The following is a 22,122-nucleotide window of genomic DNA, read 5'->3' on the forward strand; positions in this document are numbered from 1 at the left end:
ATCATGAACAATATGTCACGAAAAAAAAAAAAAAAAATCTTAGAATCACTGGGATCCATGGAAGGGTTCCAGAGTTGTTACCTCAAAGTGACAGTGGTCAGAATAGAAAAAATTGGCTTGGCGAGTAAGATGAAAACAGGTTTTGGGGCGAAGTGGTGAAGATGGCATGAACCTTGGGGAGTTCCCAATATATAGGCCCCATAAATACATTTTAAATCTGAATTATGTCCCTAAAGAAACAGGTTTTGCATATTTGCTGAGAAAAATTAGATATTGCTGCGCAAGTTTGAACCCCTCACGTTAGCAAAAAAATAATGTTTCAAGAATGATGTAGATGTAAAGTTGACATATGGGAAATGTTAATGATTAAATATTTTGTGGGGTATAACAAATTTAGGCTTTGTGCACATGTTGCGGATTAGGCTTAAGAATTTCTGGTGTGGATTCTGCCTCCCCTGGCAGAAAACGCACCTGTGGATTTGTCGCGTTTTTTGTGCAGTTCTGCAACGTTTTGTGCGTTTTTTACCCCTGCAATTTTCTATAATGGAATGGGTACAAAAACGCTGCAGATTCACAAAAAAAGTAGTGACATGCTTTTAAACCGCAGCGTTTCCGCAGCGGATTTTCCGCAAAGTGTGCACATTTTTTTTTTCTCATCGATTTACATTGTACTGTAAATCAATTGCGGATCTGCAGCGTTTCTGCACTGCAAAAACGCTGCGGATCTGCACAGAATCTGCAACGTGTGCACATATCATTAAAGGGTAAATTTAGAGTTTGAAAACTATTTTCATAATTCTAGGGTCAAATGTTGGATGTTTTCATTAATAAATGCATATTGACCAATTTGTACCACTTTCATGAAGTACAATTCCAAGAGAAAAAAAAAAACTCATAATCAGTGGGATCCATGGAAGCGTTACCACATAAAGTGTTCAGAATTGTAAAAATTGGCTTGGACGTTATGGTGATATTTGGCTGTCACTGTAGGGCTAAGCAGATATTACATGGCAGGTGCAACTGCTTTGGTCCCTTCCTAGCTATGAAACAATATGGCGCCTGTCACTAGTTCCTGCAGTCGGTAGTTACTGACAGGTTTGTTTTAATTTCAGGATTAGGAACAGTTCTCCCGCCATTGCCACACGTCCCTTGCCATTACACAGCCATTACACAGGCCAGTAGTCAGTAACGTGAGGTGATTCTCTACAGTGTCAGCATGACTCGACCTCTCAGCTCAGTCACACAAGCGTTATGAAGCGTGGCGCTACGCCACCGCGCTTTTATCCCCTGACACAGGAAGCTGACTAAACACTTCCGGTCAGCGCTGTCACGTGGCATCAATGTAATCTGCCGTTTAATAAAGTTTTAGCATTTTGAGCTTCCCCGCTTTCCTGTTGGTGAAAAGGATTGTGGGAGTTGTAGTTTGCCATCTTTCTCTTCCCCCGGCCGATACGGAACTGCAGCAGCTGTAGTTGAGGTTCGTGGTTGATTCATTGTGTGTGTGACCGTGGCCTCAGCGGCCGTCAGTAGTGCGTGTTCCCATTGTACGTGCCGCTGCTGGAGGAGCCTGCTGACACATGTGAGAGCTGTGCATGAGGAGGCAGGGGCTGCCCACAGCGTAGGAAGCCAGCACTAAGCTGCCGGCTCTTAATCTGTGGCCCCCCCCCAGAGTGTTCAGTGCAGTGACCCACCTCTGGGGGGCTACTCCAGGGCAAGTAGGAATGTGGTCACTGCTGCCAGCCCTCATCATGCCAAGTGGGCAGCGGAGGGGATCTGCGCAGGTCATTTTGATTACTTAAAGGGGTTGCCCAGAAAAAAAAAAAAATAAAAAGCACCACAGGCAGCCATGTGCTACCTACTTGCCTCTGGTGCCCAGAGCTGATCTCTGCCAGCATTTCAGAGATTATCATCATAGCAGCAGCTGACTAAGTGCTGGGCCGGCTGTCAGTCAGCAGTGCTGTCAGTCAGCGTGACATCGGCAGTGACACCCCGCTGGCTGAGCAGCCGGCAGAGGAAGAGCTGCTCTGCTGTGTCAGTGATGACAATGTACACACAACTAGTTTGTCTTTCGGTCCATAGTAGACAAAATATGGGTAAACCCTTCAACGCCAGTCCAGCATATTAAAGGGTTAATACTGTAGCCAGACACGTCTTTTTGGCCCATAGCCGAACTCCTTCATAGGGAAGGTGAGTTTCTTTATAGCATCAGATTGCTCTATATAACAGAGTACTGGAACATTACAGCCTGGGTGACAGGGGCTTCTAAAATGGCATTAAGGGTAACAAAGAGGTTTGCCAAAGAAATGGTACATTTCCCATGATGTCACTACATAGACAACATGAAAGCAGATCTGTCCGCTTAATGTGATGCCACATGTAAGGGCAGCTCTTTACAGGTCCATTCTCCTATCAGCCAAAATGGCGAGGGCAGCCCCGGGGGTCCACTATGTGCAGCAGCCTGGTCGAAGAGGAGGCAGAATCTCATGATTACTTAGTCGTATACCATGTGTCTGGGGTATTTTTTTTCAATGCTCTTAGTAGCCTAATGGCCCAATGTTATGTGACTTTTCGGCTGCCAGGAGTTCGGCATTGTATCCATGATATACTGCCACACTAGGTAATTCTATTTCTAAAGCTTATTCAAAGTAGCAAAGCTAGACCTCTATAGGTTACGTAGACCATCCTGTGTACTCTGAATGCTTCATCTATTCCCCCCTCCGTCTGTTGTCTGGTAAAAAACCTCTGGTATGATGGACCCAATGAGTGAAATGGGAAACTCCACATTTTCTCGAAATGCGACTATGTAGCCGTTCACCTGAAAGCACATTATCCCTGATGTATCATTTTGCTAACACAGTATATTACTACAGTTGTGTGTTTTTGGCGCTAAAAGCCATATTTTGATTTGACAATTATTTCTGGTGTTCTATAGGACACATACGATTCATCAGAATGGCGGCAGACTCAATGGAAATTGATGATGGTCTATACAGGTGAGTAGTGTAATGCTGCTGAATGTTAGTATATAGCCAGAGAAATACCCTAATAGGCAAAATCTCCCTCCACAGTTTCTACTACAGAAAAAAAAAAAAAACTGACATTTTAGCAAGAAAGTGTGGTTTTAAAAATATAACTTCTACTAGTCAGTTTTGTTTTTTTAAGAAGTCCATACCTCAAAATTGTGAACAATTTTACCATCACACAAATAATGCAATAAAATATTTCAACTCTCTGTTAGGGAAAGAACAGGTTTTGGACACTTGTCACACCAAATGAAATAATTCTGTGCACCAACAAGTAGCCCAGTCACCACCATGGGAAGTTCAGATTGAGCTAGTTTTATCCATATTGTTCACACATGTAATGTTATATCAAAGAGTAACATCTGTCACACATATACTTATTACAAATTGCAAAAAATGAAAAGGAACAATCTCACCAGTTGTTGGTTTTTCTCTTAACTGCAACTTCATGGAGTGGGGGCCCCAGTATAGTCCCTGTCAGTCCCTATTATTTTGGCTGACCCTGGTACCCCAAGACTCCCGCCCTTACAAGGGCAGTCCACAGCTAGCCCTGACACTAGCCAGCCCTAGACTGACCCTGTGTGCCTCCTGACACGTTTCCTCCACAGCTTGTTTCATCAGGGGAGTGGCACATTTGATACTTATCAGGAGTAACTGGGCGGCAGCACCTCCCTCCACCAGGGATATCAAAGAGGCAATGGCGTCCGTTCCAAACACCCCTATTATATAGCATATATCAATTAGTGTTTCAAAGGTGAAAAACACCTGACTTATATTAAATCAGGCTCTTCATCATACTGGGACACAGGGTCAAACTTTGTCAAAAGACGTCCCATTCGCTCATTGTTCATATGAGGCGTAGACACAAAAGGCTTAATCCCAATAACATCCCTCACCTGCTCCTATCTCTTCATCTCCGTCCCATAGTAAGATATTCATATCTTCATGTGTAACAGGTCCTGCCGCGTCTCTGACGTTCATTTTTGGATCGGTGAAAGCGTTCCACATACCCCACTTCCAGCCTTTGGAATGCACGCCCCCAGCCGGATCATTTACAGGTTACAGGCGTGCGCGCCACCTGTCATTACATCACATCCCCAGCGTCAGATTCCGGATAACTGGGCTAACTGGCATTCCAGTTACATCATTTCCGTTATGTGGAATGCATACCCTCCGGAAGTGGACATTACAAACATGTATTTGAGTTCCACTTCCACATTTACCACATTTTTCTTTTTCAGGCTCCTTGCATCTTCTTTCCTGACCACTTGCACCAGTGACCCCATTCCATCACATCTCCTCCAGTCCCTTTTTATCTCTCTTTCTCTTCCCGTATTTTTCCCTCCTCATTTAGTATTCCATCATACATCGACTAATTAAAGGGACACTGTCACCTGAATTTGGAGGGAACAATCTTCAGCCATGGAGGCGGGGTTTTGGGGTTTTTGATTCACCCTTTCCTTACCCGCTGGCTGCATGCTGGCTGCAATATTGGATTGAAGTTCATTCTCTGTCCTCCGTAGTACATGCCTGCACAAGGTAATCTTGCCTTGCGCAGGCATGTACTACGGAGGACAGAGAATGAACTTCAATCCAATATTGCAGCCAGCATGCAGCTAGCGGGTAAGGAAAGGGTGAATCAAAAACCCCGCCTCCATGGCTGAAGATTGTTCCCTCCAAATTCAGGTGACAGTGTCCCTTTAAAAAACCATCCCTCAACCAAAACTGTGCTGCTAACTATAGACATGTCTCTAATCTTCCCTTCATTTCTAAAGTCCTGGAACGCCTGGTCCACTCCCGTCTTATCCGCTATCTCTCAGATAACTCTCTTCCCGACCCTCTTCAATCTGGTTTCCTCTCTTTACACTCTACTGAAACTGCCCTCAATAAAGTCTCTAATGCTAATTCTCTTGGATCTCCCCGCAGCAGTCGATACTGTGGATCATCAGCTCCTCCTCACTATGCTCCGCTCCATCAGCCACAAGGACACCATTCTCTCCTGGTTCTCCTATCTCTCTCACCGCTCCTTCACCGTATCTTTTGCTGGTTCCTCCTCTTCTCATCTTCCCCTTACTGTTGGGATTCCTCAAGGATCAGTCCTAGGCCCCCTCCTTTTCTCTTTGTATTCTGGCCCTGTTATACAAACAATCAGTAGATTTGGTTTCCAGTACCATCTCTATGCTGACGACACCCAATTATACACTTCTTCCCCTGATATCACGCCTGCCTTTTTAGAAAACACCAGTGATTGTCTTACCACTGTCTCTAACATCATGTCCTCCCTCTATCTGAAACTGAACCTGTCAAAAACTGAACTCCTTGTGTTTCTTCCCTCTACTAATGTGCCTATGCCTGACATTGCCATTTCCATGTGTAATTCCTCCATTACTCCCTAGCAGCATGCCCGCTGCCTTGGGGTCATACTTGATTCCGAGCTTTCATTCACCCCCCAAATCCGATCACTGTCTCGCTCTTGTTATCTGCACCTCAAAAACATTTCTAGAATTCAACCCTTCCTTACTTTCGACTCTGCAAAAATTCTCACTGTTTCTCTTATTCATTCTCATCTGGACTATTGTAACTCTCTATTAATCTGCCTCTTACCAAACTCTCCCCGCTCCAATCTGTCCTGAATGCTGCTGCCAGGATCATATTCCTCACTAACCGTTACACCGATGCCTCTACCTTGTGCCAGTCATTACACTGGTTATCCATCCACTCAAGAATCCAGTACAAAACTACTACCCTCATCCACAAAGCACTCCATGGCTCAGCACCACCCTACATCTCCTCTCTGGTCTCAGTCTACCACCCTACCCGTGCTCTCCATTCTGCTAATGACCTGAGGTTAGCATCCTCAATAATCAGAACCTCCCACTCCCTTCTCCAAGACTTTACACGTGCTGCACCAATTCTTTGGAATGCACTACCCAGGGTAATACGATTAATCCCCAATCCCCACAGTTTTAAGGGTGCCCTAAAAACGCATTTGTTCAGACTGGCCTACTGCCTCAACGCATTAAGGTACCGTCACACTCAGCAACTTTCCAACGATCACGACCAGCGATACGACCTGGCCGTGATCGTTGGAAAGTCCTTGTGTGGTCGCTGGAGAGCTGTCACACAGACAGCTCTCCAGCGACCAACGATGCCGAAGTCCCCGGGTAACCAGGGTAAACATCAGGTTACTAAGGGCAGGGCCGCGCTTAGTAACCCGATGTTTACCCTGGTTACCATTGTAAATGTAAAAAAAAAAACACTACATACATTCCGGTGTCTGTCACGTCCCTCGCCGTCAGCTTTCCTGCACTGACTGTGAGCGCCGGCCGGCCGTAAAGCAGAGCACAGCGGTGACGTCACCGCTGTGCTTTACGGCCGGCGCTCAGAGTCAGTGCGGGAAGCTGATGGCGAGGGACGTGACAGACACCGGAATGTAAGTATGTAGTGTTTTTTTTTTTTTTACATTTACAATGGTAACCAGGGTAAACATTGGGTTACTAAGCGCGGCCCTGCGCTTAGTAACCCGATGTTTATTACCCTGGTTACCAGTGAACACATCGCTGGATCGGCGTCACACACGCCGATCCAGCGATGTCTGCAGGGAGTCCAGCGACGAAATAAAGTTCTGGCCTTCTAGCTCCGACCAGCGATGTCACAGCAGGGGCCTGATCGCTGCTGCGTGTCAAACACAACGAGATCGCTATCCAGGACGCTCTAACGTCACGGATCGCTATCGTTGTAATGTTGTTCAGTGTGAAGGTACCCTTACCCTAACTATCCTTTTGTTGCCCATTAACATTTTTTACCACAGCCAGATTCCTCGCATCATGTTCTCACATGCTTAATGCAGTTAATAGCCCTCTGTGTCTGTACTGCTACATACTTAGGCAGTTAACTGGTTCATGCAGCTTTACATGAACACCCGAGCCTTACACTATGGCCGGTCCGAACAACGAAAGCAATTGTTACCATCCACCTCTCGTGTCTCCCCTTTTCCTCATAGATTATTAGCTTGCGAGCAGGGCCCTCATTCCTCTTGGTATCTGGTATCTATGTGATTATTGTTATGCTGTAATGTCTATTGTCTGTACAAGTTCCCTCTAAAATGTAAAGTGCTGCGGAATATGTCGGCGCTATAGAAATAGAATTATTAACAATAATTTTTTTTTTTCAGCCGACAAAGATATGTTCTGGGAGACACAGCTATGCAGAAGATGGCCCAGTCTCATGTGTTCCTTAGTGGCATGGGTGGACTTGGTGTTGAGATCGGTAAGAGTAGCCAATTGCCTTTTTTATGTTTAAGAAGATGTAATCATCTAAGATCCATTTTTTTTACTCACAAAAGGAATGTGTTATCAGAAAATAACCCATAGTTTTAATTAGGCTTTAGCGCTAACTGTATTGCAGTGTTTTTTTTTTGTTTTTTTTTCCATAACAAAATCCATTCATTAAAAAAAAGAGGAATCTTGCAATTTTCACACTGGCCACAGGGGCTTATCTAGATTGTAACTTCTTGTTTCAGGAAATTCACATGTACATTGTTGGCAATAGACTGACTCTTTTGTATTGAAGCATCTAATGAGCATGTGCAAAGGTCATTGTGAAGGGAGAGGATGCCAGGTCAGGTGTGACAACGTCTATTGTGATTTTGTTCCTGTGTTATTGGCTGTGTATAGAGGTGTTACCTGTCACTGTAATTCTGCCTCTGATGATAACAAGCCTCTTGAAAACGCTTCCTGAAGGGACAAAGTAATTGCACAATTATGAATTTTGTTTTTGTATTGTGGGTTTTTTTATGTAAGAATCATGAAATGAATACAAAAAATGTTTTTATATTTTTTTTTTTAATACCTATAAAACAAAAACCTAAGTTAAACAATAGAATATTTTCTGATGATTTTCTCCCTTTAGGGAGCATAGGTACTCTTGCACGAAGTACATTTCATGCTTGAGTGTTACTGCAAAATGTGTTTTCATGGGCTCTCAGTGGTAGACGCAGCTGTTCCATCGTACAACTGTGGGACCCTATGCTGATTAATGACATATGAAGGTGATCAGTGTTTATTAATTAAAGAAGTCCTCCTCCCATCAAAGTTTTCATCCTCTTAATATATTGCAGTCATCATATTATATAGCACTATGTACTTACAATTGCTCATTTTGCTATTCTACTCTGCTAATTCTACTCTTTTCTCAGCTCAATGTAGAAACAGGAAGTGTCTTGTCCCTGCACTTCTCATCCCCAGCTGCTCCTCCCCCTGCTATAGACTTTTGCAGTGACTTATGACTTGTGCAGAGAAAACTGACCTCCTGTTTCTACATAGATCTTAGGAGGATTCAGCTAGTCGGTCTTTAATCAATGGATGTCATAGACCTAATAAAAAAGAGAAGAATTAGCTGGGTAGAAGGGCAAAATGAGCAGTTGTAAGTGCATAGTTTATACAAGGCCATGTGCTGCAGAGTAACAATCCTGATTAGATCCACCTAGAAAATGTAGGCATCTGATCTTACATGTGTATGCAGAAAAATGATGGGGAACAAGCATTACGAGTTCATCCAATCACTTGACTGTGTTAATTGGTGAAAAATGAGGTTGTTCAAACCAAGCACAGTCGCTCCGTGCACCCTTTGCATTGATGAGCATTTCAGCGTACATTCTAGCCAAATAATTATTATTTCCTTTTTTTTTTTTGTTAAAATGGTTCTTTTGCCCCAAATGTTTCTGTTTTCACAAGGCGTAAGAGGAGAAATTACACCAAAAATTGAGCAGTCCACTTTTTTCTGAGTACACTGATACTACATGTGGCCGTACACTACTGTTCTGGCACATGGCAGAGTGAAAAAGGGAAGGAGTCCCTTGACTTTTGGAGCCTAAAATTGTCTGTAGTAGATCAGACGCCATGTTGCATCTGGTAAGTCACAGACATGCCAAAACAGTTGCAATCTCCCACAACTGACCCCATTTTGGAAAGTATACCCCTTAAGAAATTCTTTTAAGGGTATGATGTGCATCTTAAATCCACTGGTGTTTCACAGAATTTTATAATAGAGGACGTGAAAATTAAATCTTATGTTTTCTCAACTTAAATGATGCTTTGTCCCTAACGTTTTAATTTTGACGGGAAACAGGAAATAAAAGGACACCTTAGTTTTTGTAGAATTTCCCCTGAGTATGTCGATACTCCATATGTGGTCGGACATTACTGTTTGGGCACATGTAAGGCCTTAGAAAGGAAGGAGCGCTACTTGAATTTTGGAGCTCAAATTAAATTATGGACTCGGTATCCCATTTAAAGAGCCCCTAAGGTGCCGAAACCGCACATCCCTCTTCTCCAAAAAGGAGCATTACTTTACAATATCATTGAGCGGTGAAGAAAAGGATTTACATGTTTAGCCAAAAGTGTTTCATTTCATCAAGAAGCAATAGATGAATGAACTGTATAGTTTGTTACACAATTTCTACTGATTGTGGCAATACCCCACATGTGGCTGTACAGTACTATTTGGCCACAGGTCAAAACTCAGGAGAGAAGTTCTATTTGACTTTTGGAACACAGATTTTCATGAGTTTTCGAGAGACATTTGCAGACTCCCTAAGTGCCAGAACAGCAGAAATCCCCTCATTACCTCTGGCAATCCATATACTGGTGAAGTGACTATTTTGATGGGTGTTTTCAAAAAATAAGCAAGTAATTGATGTTGCAAAGTAAAAAAAAAATTGCAAACATGTCATTGTAGTGCCCAGTACATTGTAGTGCCCAGTACATTGTAGTGCCCAGTACATTGTAGTGCCCAGTACATTGTAGTGCCCAGTACATTGTAGTGCCCAGTACATTGTAGTGCCCAGTACATTGTAGTGCCCAGTACATTGTAGTGCCCAGTACATTGTAGTGCCCAGTACATTGTAGTGCCCAGTACATTGTAGTGCCCAGTACATTGTAGTGCCCAGTACATTGTAGTGCCCAGTACATTGTAGTGCCCAGTACATTGTAGTGCCCAGTACATTGTAGTGCCCAGTACATTGTAGTGCCCAGTACATGGTAGTGCCCAGTACATTGTAGTGCCCAGCTTGTACTTGTAGAGACACGCACCCTGTAAATTAACTGGGCTCTCCTTGCTACAGTAATGCTAAGCATGTGGACGCTACGGGTATGTGCACACAAAATCTTTGTTTTTTTTTTACAGATTCGGTGTAGAACCCTCCTGGAAGTGGAAAAGCACTAAAATAAAAACCACAATAAATGAACGTATGCACTGGAATGTAAAAATCACTTTCTGATCATATCTCCAGTCTTCTTGAGTTTCTAATAACAACGTCACATTTTGAAAGCTGTGATGTGTGATTCTTCAGGTGGCTTCGATCACCGCTACCCTATGAATGAGATTTAAAAGAAAACAAACAAATTAATTGAAGCAAAATATGTTAAAAAAAATAAATATATATATATACTTCCAGAAAAACTTGTTTTCCTATACTATCCTCTGCTACAAAAATGTTGTTGGTTCGACAGCATCTAAAAGACAGTGTGCACTTAGGCTACGTTCACATTTGCGGCTTTGGACGCAGCGGCGTCGCCGCAAAACAACGCACGCGTCATGTTTCCCTATCTTTAACATTGGGGACGCATGTGCATTCGTTTTCATGCGTTTCGGTGCGTTTTGCGACGCATGCGTCCTTTCGACGCACCTGGCAGTGCGTTGCAAACGCAACATGTTGCATTTTTTCTGCGTCCAAAATTTAAAAAAAAAACGCTTGCGTCGCACTTCCGTTGTATTTGCGTCGTCGAAACTTCAAATCCTCCATTGAAGTGTATTGGCAACGCAGAAGACGCAATTACTTGCGTTGTTGTGCGTTGTAGGACGCATTCGTTCTTTACTTTAAAAATAGAGAAGCTGAAAAGACCCTATATATTAAAAAAGGGTTGAACGCATGCGTCAAAAATGCATGCGTTCTACTTGCGTCTTTCGTGCGTTGCGTCCACGACGCTGCGTCCAAAGCCGCAAATGTGAACGTAGCCTTACCCTTACTATTGTGTGGGGCTCAGCAGGGATTGTAGATGTTTTGTTACATTATTTTTAGGTAGGGGGGGGGGGGGGGGGGTTTGGAGGAGGAAGTTGCAGTGTCGCTATTTCAGTTTTTGTGCTACCAGTAATGTGGAAACCACTTGTATGTCTGGTAACAGTGAGGGACCTGAGTGGGGGCTTTTAGTTTGTGGGTCGAAGCTTTGTCTTGATACAATTTTTGGGGTACCGTATATAAAATTTTGGCTTGCTTTAAGGCTCAGTTCACATTTATCCTGTGCTCTATGCTGAGCACCTACGTCACAGTTTCTTCTAAATCTTTGTAATATGGGATTGAGTCAGAACCATTCACTATAATAAGGCAGAGAGAGTCACTTTGGTCTCTCCAATGCCTCTGTTTGGCTGTGTCCATATTTTTAGAGGTGTACAAAATGTAATATTCTATGACTACCAATTACTATGATCACTATTTGCATACTGCGACCACATCGCTGGGGTGGGGTGAGAAATAGAGCCTCCTCCTCCCTGCATAATCTGCTGTCAGGTTCCCTTTTAGTAAAGACTGCCAAAAAAAAATCTTTATCTCCATGGGCCCATAATCATAGGTTGAGCCCAGGGAAAATACTGTTCCTTGATGCCTTCATGTCTTACAACTGTTGCTGCTACAGGTCACTGTTTATTTTTCACATTAACAAAATTGTCTTTACATTTTTAGATGCTTTGAAGTGCTAAAAAGATAAAATCTAATATTACTTTTTCACCTATTTTTTTTTTTTCTCTTTGTCATAGCAAAGAACATTGTATTAGCTGGAATAAAGGTAATGACAAAAAAAATCCACATATTTTTCTTTTTTTGAGTATGTTGTATTTTTTTCCACTGGAGCTAGAAATATAATTTTTTTCTTTATTGCTTGATTGGGGCACACAGGTAACCATGGATGTATGTTGCTGTCGCTAGGAGGCTGACACTGCAAAAAAGGAAAACTAGCGCCTCCTCCTTAGTATACACCCACCGACGGGCACAAAGTACCTCAGTTTGTGCTTGGTGTCTGTAGGAGGCGGACCTGGATCGTCAGATCCGCTGCTAACCTTTGTTCCCTTACAGGTTTTATTGTTTTAGTAACATCCTCTTTTTGTATTTCAGATACAGCATTTCAGGGAAACAGGGTGTTATTCTCACTCTGCCTTCCCAGAAGAGGCGGCTGAGCAAGCAGTGTGGTGTCGCCCACATCGCAACTCTCAGACCGCCGGCAGGACATTATCCTCATAGGTGCTCCAGGGCCTAACTGGTGGCGGTCCTAGCCAAAAATGTCCCCCTCACCCCTCTCCTCGGAGAGGGCTGAGAGGAAGACTGTGGTCACCGCCGGTGACCTTTCCCCCAACACCACACCCCCCCCCCCCCTGCGCTATAGGGGTTGGTGCCATCTTCTGGATAAAGGATTCCTGATCCAGCAACCCTCTCTATCATGGGCCCCTGGACGATCCTCATATCATCATGTCATGTGGAGCCGGATTTCAAGGAAGGTAATAGATCATCGTCCCTTAACTCCGCAGTGCCCGGGAGGTTTGTTCCCTTATAGACTCCTCCTGCTCCCCGCAGCATTATTCTAACATTACCAGGTGTCCTTGTGTGTCTCCGCTTGTCTTCCTTCCCGACATCTTACTTTCACTTTCGCCGCCCTGGCTGGCCACACCCCCCGTCTCAGGCGCGCTTTCTCGGTGCTCTTTTTCTTCCTCTTACCACTCGAGAACGCTGCACAGAACATGTCACTGAACGACATCGGCCATCTTTTCTTCATTAACACCCCCGCATTAAGCATATGTATTTATCGTGCGCTTTTCTCCCTATCAAGGGGCCTCCTCTCCCTGCCCGGTGCACTCCTTTGGCGGCACAGTTAATAGGAAGGACTCCTGACTAGGATCTTCGTTAATGCAGTTTCCGGCCCTGTCACTGCGGGTGTCGAGACTTCGCATAATTCCATGTCCTCCGTTAATTTAGCGCCTACTACCTGATACCGTCAGACGTGGCCAACTTTCATACCAGACCTGGACCTTGGTTAATGCCATTTTCCGGTCCTGTCATTGCGGGCGCCGAGGCTTCGCATAATTACATGTCCTCTGTTAATTTAGCCCCCACTTTGGGGCCTTCTCCCGGACTCTGTGTAGCCACGCCCAATTACTGGGTCCCCGGCCAATAAGCGGTCGCCCTTCGCTTAGCCACGTCCCCTTACTGGACTCTCGGCTAACTAGGGCATGCCGTACGCTGAGGCCCTGTCTCCTGGCCTATGAGAGAATGTGTGTTTTTCTCTATCCCTCTCTCCCGAGATGCCCCCCGCAGGGGGGACATAGTGTGTCTCTGTCGCAAGGTGTAGGAAGATTCGAAACCGTATGAAGATTCGTGCAGTCACCATCGTCTTCCAAAGGGCACAACAGGCGTCCACACTGGATCTGGAGGATACTGCAGCCTGAGCAGGACAGCGCCGTCTCTGTTATCAGGTAGGACCAGCCCAGGCTTGGAAATTTCTCTCTTCATAAGGGCTTAGCTCTCTCTAGCCTTAGCCCTAGTCTATCACTTATGCCCAATCTCAGGGAGGCCCATTCTTGTCCCTGAAATCTGCGACGCCTGTGCCATCTGTAAAACAGAAGTGGCATTCAGAGAAACCCTCCAACGCCTGGGACGAGAGCACTCCCCTCCCTCCGGAGTGGGCTGTTGCCATGTCACAGTCGGTCTCAGATCTGACTGCAGTCCCCGCTCCAGGTCCTGGAACGACATCTACATTCGTCTTCTGCCACCAGTGCTCCGAACACCTCTCACGGTGATTCGCATGTACCTGACCGCGACCTTCACAGGGACAAATCGGGTGTAAAGTAAAGGAACCTGTGGGCCCCTCTACCTTCTCCAGGAGGCACTCCTCATCCCATGCCCCTCCTCGGAGCCGGCTTTCAGGTCGGATATGAATTCCCAGTACAGTCTGAGTTCGGTACAGACCAGATCTGGAAGATGCAAGATATGCTCAATAGCCTCATCTTGGCAGATTACCAAAATTCTGAAGGGAGGACGAGGCACCTGCTCAGGAGCACTCCGTTGCTTTCAAATGGGTAAAATGTCCTTCCTTGAGTTTTCCCTAATCACAGAGAAGGTGTCATGATTATGTCTAAACACTGGGAACACCCTGAAAAGCGCTTCCTGGGTAGTAAGACGCTACACAATAAATGGGCAGAATCTCTAATGTGCATACGCTGGCTTCTCGCCTGTCCTCTAAGATAGCCTTATCTTTACTGATCAGTGCATCACTTACGGATTCTTCAGACAGATTGAATCCTTGGCTAAGTCAGCCAGATATGACATCAGATCGCCATGTCGGCATATCTCTCGTGATTGCTCCCTTTTGATGCGGTTGGTTCATCCGCCACGGCTACCAGCAACATCATTGCTATACTCCGCACTCTCTGGCTTCACTGGCTTTGCTTTCCAAGGCTGTAGACCTTTGGATCCGAACTGGGTCAAATATTTTCGGATGCCACCGGTGGGAAAAGCACCTCCCTTTCCTGGTCCAATTTTAAATGTCCTTTTAATAAAGAAAGGTTGCTTCATTCTTGAGAGAGATAGCTGCCTCGGCTGCCAGCAACATCATTGCTATCTGCCGTTTTCTCTGGCCTCACTGGCTTTGTCTTCCAAAGTTCTAGTCCTTTTGGATCCAGGCTGGATCAAATAATTTCGGATGCCACCAACGGGAAAAGCACCTTGTTTTCCCGGTCCATGTCTAAATGTCCTTTTAATAGGAAAGGTTGCTTCACTCTCGAGAGAGATAGCGACTTTCGGCTACGAAATCGACATTTCTTCTTCTCCAGGAAGAAATTTCCTTCTGTTTTCGCCCGCCAAGACATACATCACAGGCTCCAGGAGTTCTTCAGGCTGTCCTTTACCTACCATGCACAGGAGTGATCGTACCCGGAACGTACGGTTTTCAGAGTTCTACTCTATTCCTCTAGACGGACCTCTCCCTCCCTTTTTGGACCTCGAGCGATTTATCTGAGATGTTCGGTTCTGTCTTTTCAGCTATGGTTTGTGATCCAGGAGGGTCTTTATCAGTTCTCGGCCCTTCCTTTCGACCTAGCCTCTGTTCCCAGACTATTCACGTCATGGCAGCGGTCAGGGATATCCTTCTCTCCAAGGGTTTTTTTTCCCGTCTCCCATGACAGCACACCTGAGAGAGGGATCCGCCCAGTCGGGACAGGAAGCCTACTGAAATAAAAGGGCGGTACCTCTCCCTCGCTTCAGTTGGGTTTCCTGTCCTGATGGGAACCCTTGTGCTGAACATCACGGCGGTATTGTTGATTGAAGTTCCACTCACCTACTCCTGTCCCGGTACTGGAAGAACAGGCAGGGCGCCTGTATACCAGCCTTCAGGAAGATGGAAGCGCCGTCCGCAGATCCTCCGGGCCCTGGCGCACGTGCGGGCGTCGGGTCAGCCATGGTTCGTGGTCCTGGGGCCCTTCTGTGTCTCCCACGCCGCTCTCCCCCTCTGTGAGCAGTCACTTCCGGGCACGCGGCTGGCGTTGCGCGCAAGGCACGCTGGGTAGGGGCGTGCCTGCGTGACGTCAGAGCCGCGCGCCGGATCCAAGATGGCGGCGCCCTTCGCTCTGATCACCGGCATCGTTCCAGGCTTCCCGGCGGGTTTCAGGAGGGGGAGAAGCTATATCAGGGACCGGAAGAGGCGGTGAGCACGGCGGTTCACCATATTTAAGGGTGTAAAGACATAGAAACGCCGCTCACTTCGTTAAAGTCTCCAGAGATGGAGAATACTATGGAGCAGCAGCAGCCTTTACAGCAGCAGCAGCATGAGCCCAGGTCAGGTGATTCACCTGCCCACCAACGTGTTAAAGGAAGCGGCCGCTCCAGTGGAAGGAGTAGCAATCGCCCTCGGAGATCACAGGACTCCTCAACGTCTAGGAGGGATGTGGTCCATGCTCCTATTCAGCCTCAAAATCCGGTACCCTTCATGGTCAGCGGGTGGTGAGTGATCTTCGTGAATGTCACCCTGGTGGTAATGGGCTACATTTTCTGTTTGCTTGGCAGGCGCCGAGGAAGGCTAGCACCAAGTCTAAGAACAAGGAGTGCGCCCTCTGTAGAGTTCCGTTGACAGCCCAGTGGCAGAAAAGTCTTTGTGCGGATTGTATCCAAAAGACTATCCAGGAGGAGACCCCTGACTTTGCCTCTAGTCTTAGAGCCATGATTAGGGCCGAAGTGGAAGGCTCAGTTAAATCGGCACTTAAAAGAAAGGGTAGTAAGAACCCTGAACTTATTTTAGATTCTGATGTCTCTCCGTCTGACGAGGAATATCAGGAAGAACAGTTATCTCCCTTCCACTCTTCCTCTATATCCCCCGACTCCTCTTCAGATAGCGCTGAGGGGGGCCGTCCGTGTTTTCTGACTGAGAACACGGATAAATTAATAAAAGCCGTTAGAGCTTCGATGGGACTTAAAGATGAAAAAGCGGCCAAGTCCCTGGAGGACATTATGTTTGGGGGTTTAGAAGAAAAAAGAAAGCGTACTTTCCCTGTGAATTCCAAGGTAAAAGCCCTTATAGAAAGAGAGTGGAGGAAGCCGGAAAAATCGGGTAATCTGCCCTCGGCTTCTAGAAGACGTTATCCCTTTGAGGAGAAGGATTTGGAAATATGGGATAAGGTTCTAAAAATTGATGGTGCAGTTGCCAGGTCCTCTAAAGTCTTCTCTTCCCTTAGAAGACTCTGGTGTATTAAGAGACCCTCTAGATAAGAAAGCGGACGGGTTCCTAAAGCATACCTGGGAGGCAACTGCAGGGGGCTTAAAACCGGCAATCGCCGGAACTTGTGTTGCACGCTCCCTTATAGTCTGGTTACAACAGATAGAAGACCAGTTAAAATCTAAAGTGTCGAGAGAAGACATCCTAACCAATGTAACTATGGCTAAAGGAGCGGCTGCCTTTATAGCAGACTCATCGGCAGACTCCGTGAGACTAGCAGCCAGAGCTGCGAATTTATCTAATGCGGCTAGACGTGCTCTTTGGTTAAAGGGATGCCCGGGTGACTTGCCTTCAAAAAACAGACTTTGTTCTTTACCATGTGATGGCCATTTCCTTTTTGGACAGAAATTAGAGGATATTTTGGAGAAAGCAGGGGATAGAAAAAAGGGATTCCCTCGCTTTCCGGTGGACTTTAGACGGCCCTATTTTCGGAGGGGGAAATTTAGTAGGGGTCGCCCCCCGGGAGATAGAAGAAATTGGCATTCCAGAGACAGGAGAGGATTTGGATATATGTTTAAAGGTCCCTCAACATCGGCGAGGAAGCCCTCCCAATGACGCCAGGCCAGAAGTAGGGGGAAGGCTTCCATCTTTTTTCCCAGCTTGCGTAAAGATCTCCCCCAGTCCTTGGACTCTGAAGGTCATCAAAGATGGCCTAAAAATAAATTTTGTTTATCTGCCACAACAGACTTTTGTGTTAACGCCCCAAAGAAAAACCCCGGAGGAACAGCTTGCCTTGGAAGCAGAGGTATTGGAACTGGTATCAAAACGAGTTCTGGTAGAAGTCCCAGGAGAAGAGCAGGGAAAAGGTTTTTATTCCCCTCTTTTTTTGATAAGAAAGCCAGACGGGTCGCTAAGAACCATTGTCAATTTAAAAAATCTAAACCGGTCAGTAGTAAACTGCTCCTTCAAAATGGAGTCTGTGAATACAGCGATAAAACTCTTGTTCCCATGTTGCTTCATGGCAGCCATAGACTTAAAGGACGCCTACTACCACGTCCCAATTCATCGGGACTACCAAAAATTCCTAAGAGTAGCAGTTTATGTCCAAGGTTGTCTCAGGCACTATCAATACGCTGCCCTCCCGTTCGGCCTGTCAATAGCGCCGAGAATTTTTACAAAGCTAATGTCAGATGTCATGTTCTTCCTCCGCTCTCAGAACGTAGTTATAGTTCCGTACCTGGACGATTTCCTTATAATAGGGAACTCAGCAGCACATTGTATGGTGCAAATAAAAGAAGTTATAACAACGCTAGAGCGGTTGGAGTGGAAAATAAATCTCGCCAAGTTGAGATTGACGCCGGAGCTAGTCCAGTCCTTTCTGGGTTTAGTTCTGGACTCCACACGTCAGCTTTGTCTCCTACCAGAAAACAAGCTGGTGAAAATTCAAAATTTGGTGAAATCCGCAATCCATCACCCCATAATGACGTTTAGAAAGGCAATGTCCCTGTTGGGTTCCCTGACGTCCTGTATACCTGCAGTAAGATGGGCACAGTTCCATCTAAGACAGTTACAGTGGGAGGTCCTGTCAGCACAGAGGTCGTTAAAAGGGCATTTAGATGGGAAGCTTCGCCTTTCGTTAGAGGTAACAGATTCCCTAAAATGGTGGGCCGTGACAGATCATTTGGCGTCGGGGGTCCAGTGGATAACTCCGATAGATCAGATCATCACCACAGACGCAAGCGGTTCAGGATGGGGGGCCCATTTGGGGACTCTCTCGGTTCAGGGATCCTGGTCCCAACTAGAATCATGTCAGGCATCAAATTTAAGAGAGTTATGGGCTGTAGAGAGAGCTATAAAACATTTCCTTCCCATCCTTCAGGGTCACCATACCAGGGTCATGTCAGACAATCACGCAGTAGTTGCATATATCAACCACCAATGGGGGATGAGATCCCCTTCCCTGATGAAGTCAGCGTCTGTCCTCTTACAATTAGCGGAGTGCCACCTACTATCCCTCTCGGCTCTCCACATAAAGGGAGTCGAGAATACGAAAGCAGACTACCTAAGTCGCAAAATACTGAAACAAGGAGAGTGGTCTTTGAATTCCCAGGTGTTTCAACAGATAGTGCAGGTTTGGGGCTTACCTGTGATAGATTTATCTGCCACCCTAAACAACAGGAAAGTAGAGAGTTTCTGTTCATTAGACCCGAGAGAGAAACCCTTCGCGGTAGATGCTCTCCAAATACAATGGAATTTCAGTCTCGCGTATGTATTTCCACCGATAGCAATGATTCCGACAGTGGTAAGGAAGATCAGAATGGAGCAGGCGAGAGTAATTTCGATTGCTCCATTTTGGCCAAAAAGACCTTGGTTTTCCCTCCTGAGACAAATGTCCTTGACCGATCCATGGATTCTGCCAGAAATTCCGGACCTGCTTACTCAGGGTCCAATATGCCACTCTCAAGTGAAGGGCTTCCATCTTGCAGCCTGGAATTTGAGAGGGCATTACTGAGTAGGCAGGGGTTTTCACCAGGGTTAGTCTCCACCTTGTTGAAAAGTAGAAAGCCAGTAACATCGAGGATATATGGCAGAACATGGAAAAAGTTTCTAGATTTTTCAGGACAACCTCTGGGGGATAAGGAGCCTGTAGGTACTATTCTAGAATTTTTACATGCGGGTTTACAACTGGGGTTGGCAACTAATACGCTCAAGGTACAGGTGTCGGCTTTAGGAGCCTTATATAATTGTAACCTGGCCTCCAACAGATGGGTATCCCGCTTTATAAAATCCTGTAGTAGGTCTAGACCAGTAATAATTCAGAGGGTTCCTCCATGGGATTTAAATTTGGTGTTAGAGGCTCTGACTAGTGATCCATTCGAGCCTTTGCAGGAGTCATCAATAAAAATGCTCACTCTTAAGACAGTACTTCTTGTAGCGTTGACATCAACCCGTAGGGTCAGTGACTTGCAAGCCCTGTCTATCTCCCCTCCTTACACACAAATATTTGATGACAGAGTAGTACTCAGACCAGACCCGGCATACCTGCCGAAAGTAGTTCTTAAATTCCATAGAAGCCAGGAGATTGTATTACCCTCTTTTAGTAATAATCCCAAAAATCCGGGGGAAGAGAAATTTCATACACTGGATGTAAGAAGAGCTATTTTGCAATACTTATCATTGACTAGTCAGTGGAGGAAAGATCAGTCCTTATTTGTAGCTTTTCAGGGTAGCAGAAAAGGACATGGGGTATCCAAGGGTACTATCGCTAGGTGGATTAGGGAGGCCATTTCCTTATCCTATGCTTCTCGTGGTGCCCCAATCCCTGAAGGCATCAAGGCTCACTCCACCAGAGCTGTGGCTACTAGATCTATCCTCCTCAACTGACCTTACCTTTGGTAGAAGGGTGCTGCAAGCAGTGGTCCCTCCCTAAGGTGTTTCTTTCTCCAAAAATCTCTCAGGTGTGCTGTCATGGGAGACGGGAAAACACCAAGGTTACTTACTGGTAGCCGGTTTTTCCGAAGCCCATGACAGCACCTGTATATTCCCTCCCTTTTTTTCACCCTTTGGTGTGCACTTTTAGTTGGGTGTTTTTTATTATTATTATAATGTGGTGGTAGATTACCATGTGAACTAACCAAGGGGGCCTCTCATGCTCTGAAAACCAACTGAAGCGAGGGAGAGGTACCGCCCTTTTATTTCAGTAGGTTTCCTGTCCCGACTGGGCGGATCCCTCTCTCAGGTGTGCTGTCATGGGCTCCGGAAAAACCGGCTACCAGTAAGTAACCTTGGTGTTTTCATATTTCCCTACTTGAACGATCTTCTGTTCAAGGAGCCGTCCCGCCGAGACTGCAACCAGAGTCTTCAGTTTACTCTAGATATCCTGGTCCATCTCAGCTAGATACTAAACAGAGAGAAGTTCTCCCTCGTCTTTGCTCAGAGCCTGGGTATACTAGGTATAAGGTTCGACACGACCCAAGCCCGTGTCTTCTTTCCAAAGGAGAAGGTTTTCATTACTGTGCCAAGGGTTCCGTACTCTAAAGCGACCAGCTTCTCTCTGATACGGTCCTGCATATGAGTTCTAGGGGAAAGGGATTGTCGTCACAGAAGCCGTTCGTTTTGCCCAGTTCCATGCCCGTCCTCTTCAGTTGGCCCTCTGGTCATCTTCCCGGATGATCCCGTGCTTCTACCTCTTAAGGTGAGGCAGTCCCTCACCTGGTCACACTGTCGGCATCAGTCCTATGAAGGAAGTCCTTCCTTCCTCTCTGGTGGCAGGTCTTCGCCACCGACGCCAGTCTCATCATTTGGGGAGCCGTTTTTTCTTCGTCACACAGCGCAGAGCCACTGGAATGTCAATCTCGGACAACGCCACGGCCAAGACTTACATAAATCGTCAAGGCAGAACTCGCAGCAAACAGGTTAAGTTAGAGGTAACAAGAATTCGGCGATGGGCAGAAAGTCACGTGCCATGCACTTTCCGACAGTAGAAAATCTGACAACCGATTTTCTGAGCCACCAGGGTCCCGCTTGGGCGGGTGCTTGCTCAGCTCCCTGGCTTCATCCAAATATGCTGAAATGGAGCTCTCCGGACGTCGGCCTCAGGGCGTCTCGGATAAATCACAAGGTTGTTTGGTTCGTAGGCAGGTCCCGTGACCAGCTACCCACTTACTTAGACTCACTAGTAATATCGTGGCCACAATTCCAACTGCCTTATACTTTTACGTCTCTCCCCTTGTCTCAAGAGTCGTGAAAAGGATAAAGGAAGAAGGGGTCCCTACATTCTTGATAGCTTCGGACTGGCCAAGAAGGGCCCGGTGAACATGTTCATGGACGTCCCGTGGAAGCTTCCAGGCCGTCCAGATCCTCTCGCTCTCAAGGTTCCCTCTTCCTCCAGAGTTCATAGTCTGAGTTTAACAGCATGGCCGTTGAGGCCATAGTCCTAGGGAGGCTGTTTTTTTCCAATCTGATCATTCAGGCCATATTTGGGGCCAAGAAACCAGCATCCTGGTGTATCTACTACAAATACTGAAAAGTCTTCTTCTAGTGGAGTATGGACTGGGGTTGGTCCCCATATCCTTTTCCTTTCATTCTCAGTTTTCGTCAAGGTATGGCCCACCTGGCGCCTCCTTATTGTCTTCCAATAGATCCATGGGTTTTTTATCCTCGTCTTTTATGCTATGCAGCGCGCCACTGTTGAGTCCGTTCAAGACATCACATTTTTTCTCTTGTCTGGGACAGTTGTCTTTTTAGTTAAATTACGTCTATCAGGAGAGTTTCCAAGTTAGCAGCATTTTCCTGCTGATTCTATATCAGGAAAAGGTAGTTCTCAGGCCTGTTCCTCTCTTTCTACCCGA

General features: G+C 46.0%; 1 protein-coding gene across 4 annotated transcripts in view; it reads left to right on the forward strand.

Annotated features, from left to right (window-relative positions):
• The first annotated feature begins 1,396 nt into the window (after positions 1-1,396).
• UBA6 (ubiquitin like modifier activating enzyme 6) overlaps positions 1,397-22,122 on the forward strand; it is a 152,625-nt gene continuing 131,899 nt past the window's right edge. Inside the window, exons 1-4 of one of the 4 annotated variants that reach the window (XM_069743113.1) lie at positions 1,397-1,477; positions 2,933-2,993; positions 7,198-7,292; positions 11,835-11,863. In XM_069743113.1, the coding sequence (XP_069599214.1) occupies positions 2,953-2,993; positions 7,198-7,292; positions 11,835-11,863 (165 nt within the window). In that variant the 5' untranslated portion in view covers positions 1,397-1,477; positions 2,933-2,952. Of the gene's footprint in view, positions 1,478-2,932; positions 2,994-7,197; positions 7,293-7,621; positions 7,644-10,208; positions 10,285-11,834; positions 11,864-22,122 lie in introns of those variants that run through there. The other 3 variants (XM_069743115.1, XM_069743116.1, XM_069743114.1) reach the window with 3 other exon arrangements.

This window comes from Ranitomeya imitator, chromosome 1 (genome assembly GCF_032444005.1).
Source record: "Ranitomeya imitator isolate aRanImi1 chromosome 1, aRanImi1.pri, whole genome shotgun sequence".
Lineage (NCBI taxonomy): Eukaryota > Metazoa > Chordata > Amphibia > Anura > Dendrobatidae > Ranitomeya > Ranitomeya imitator.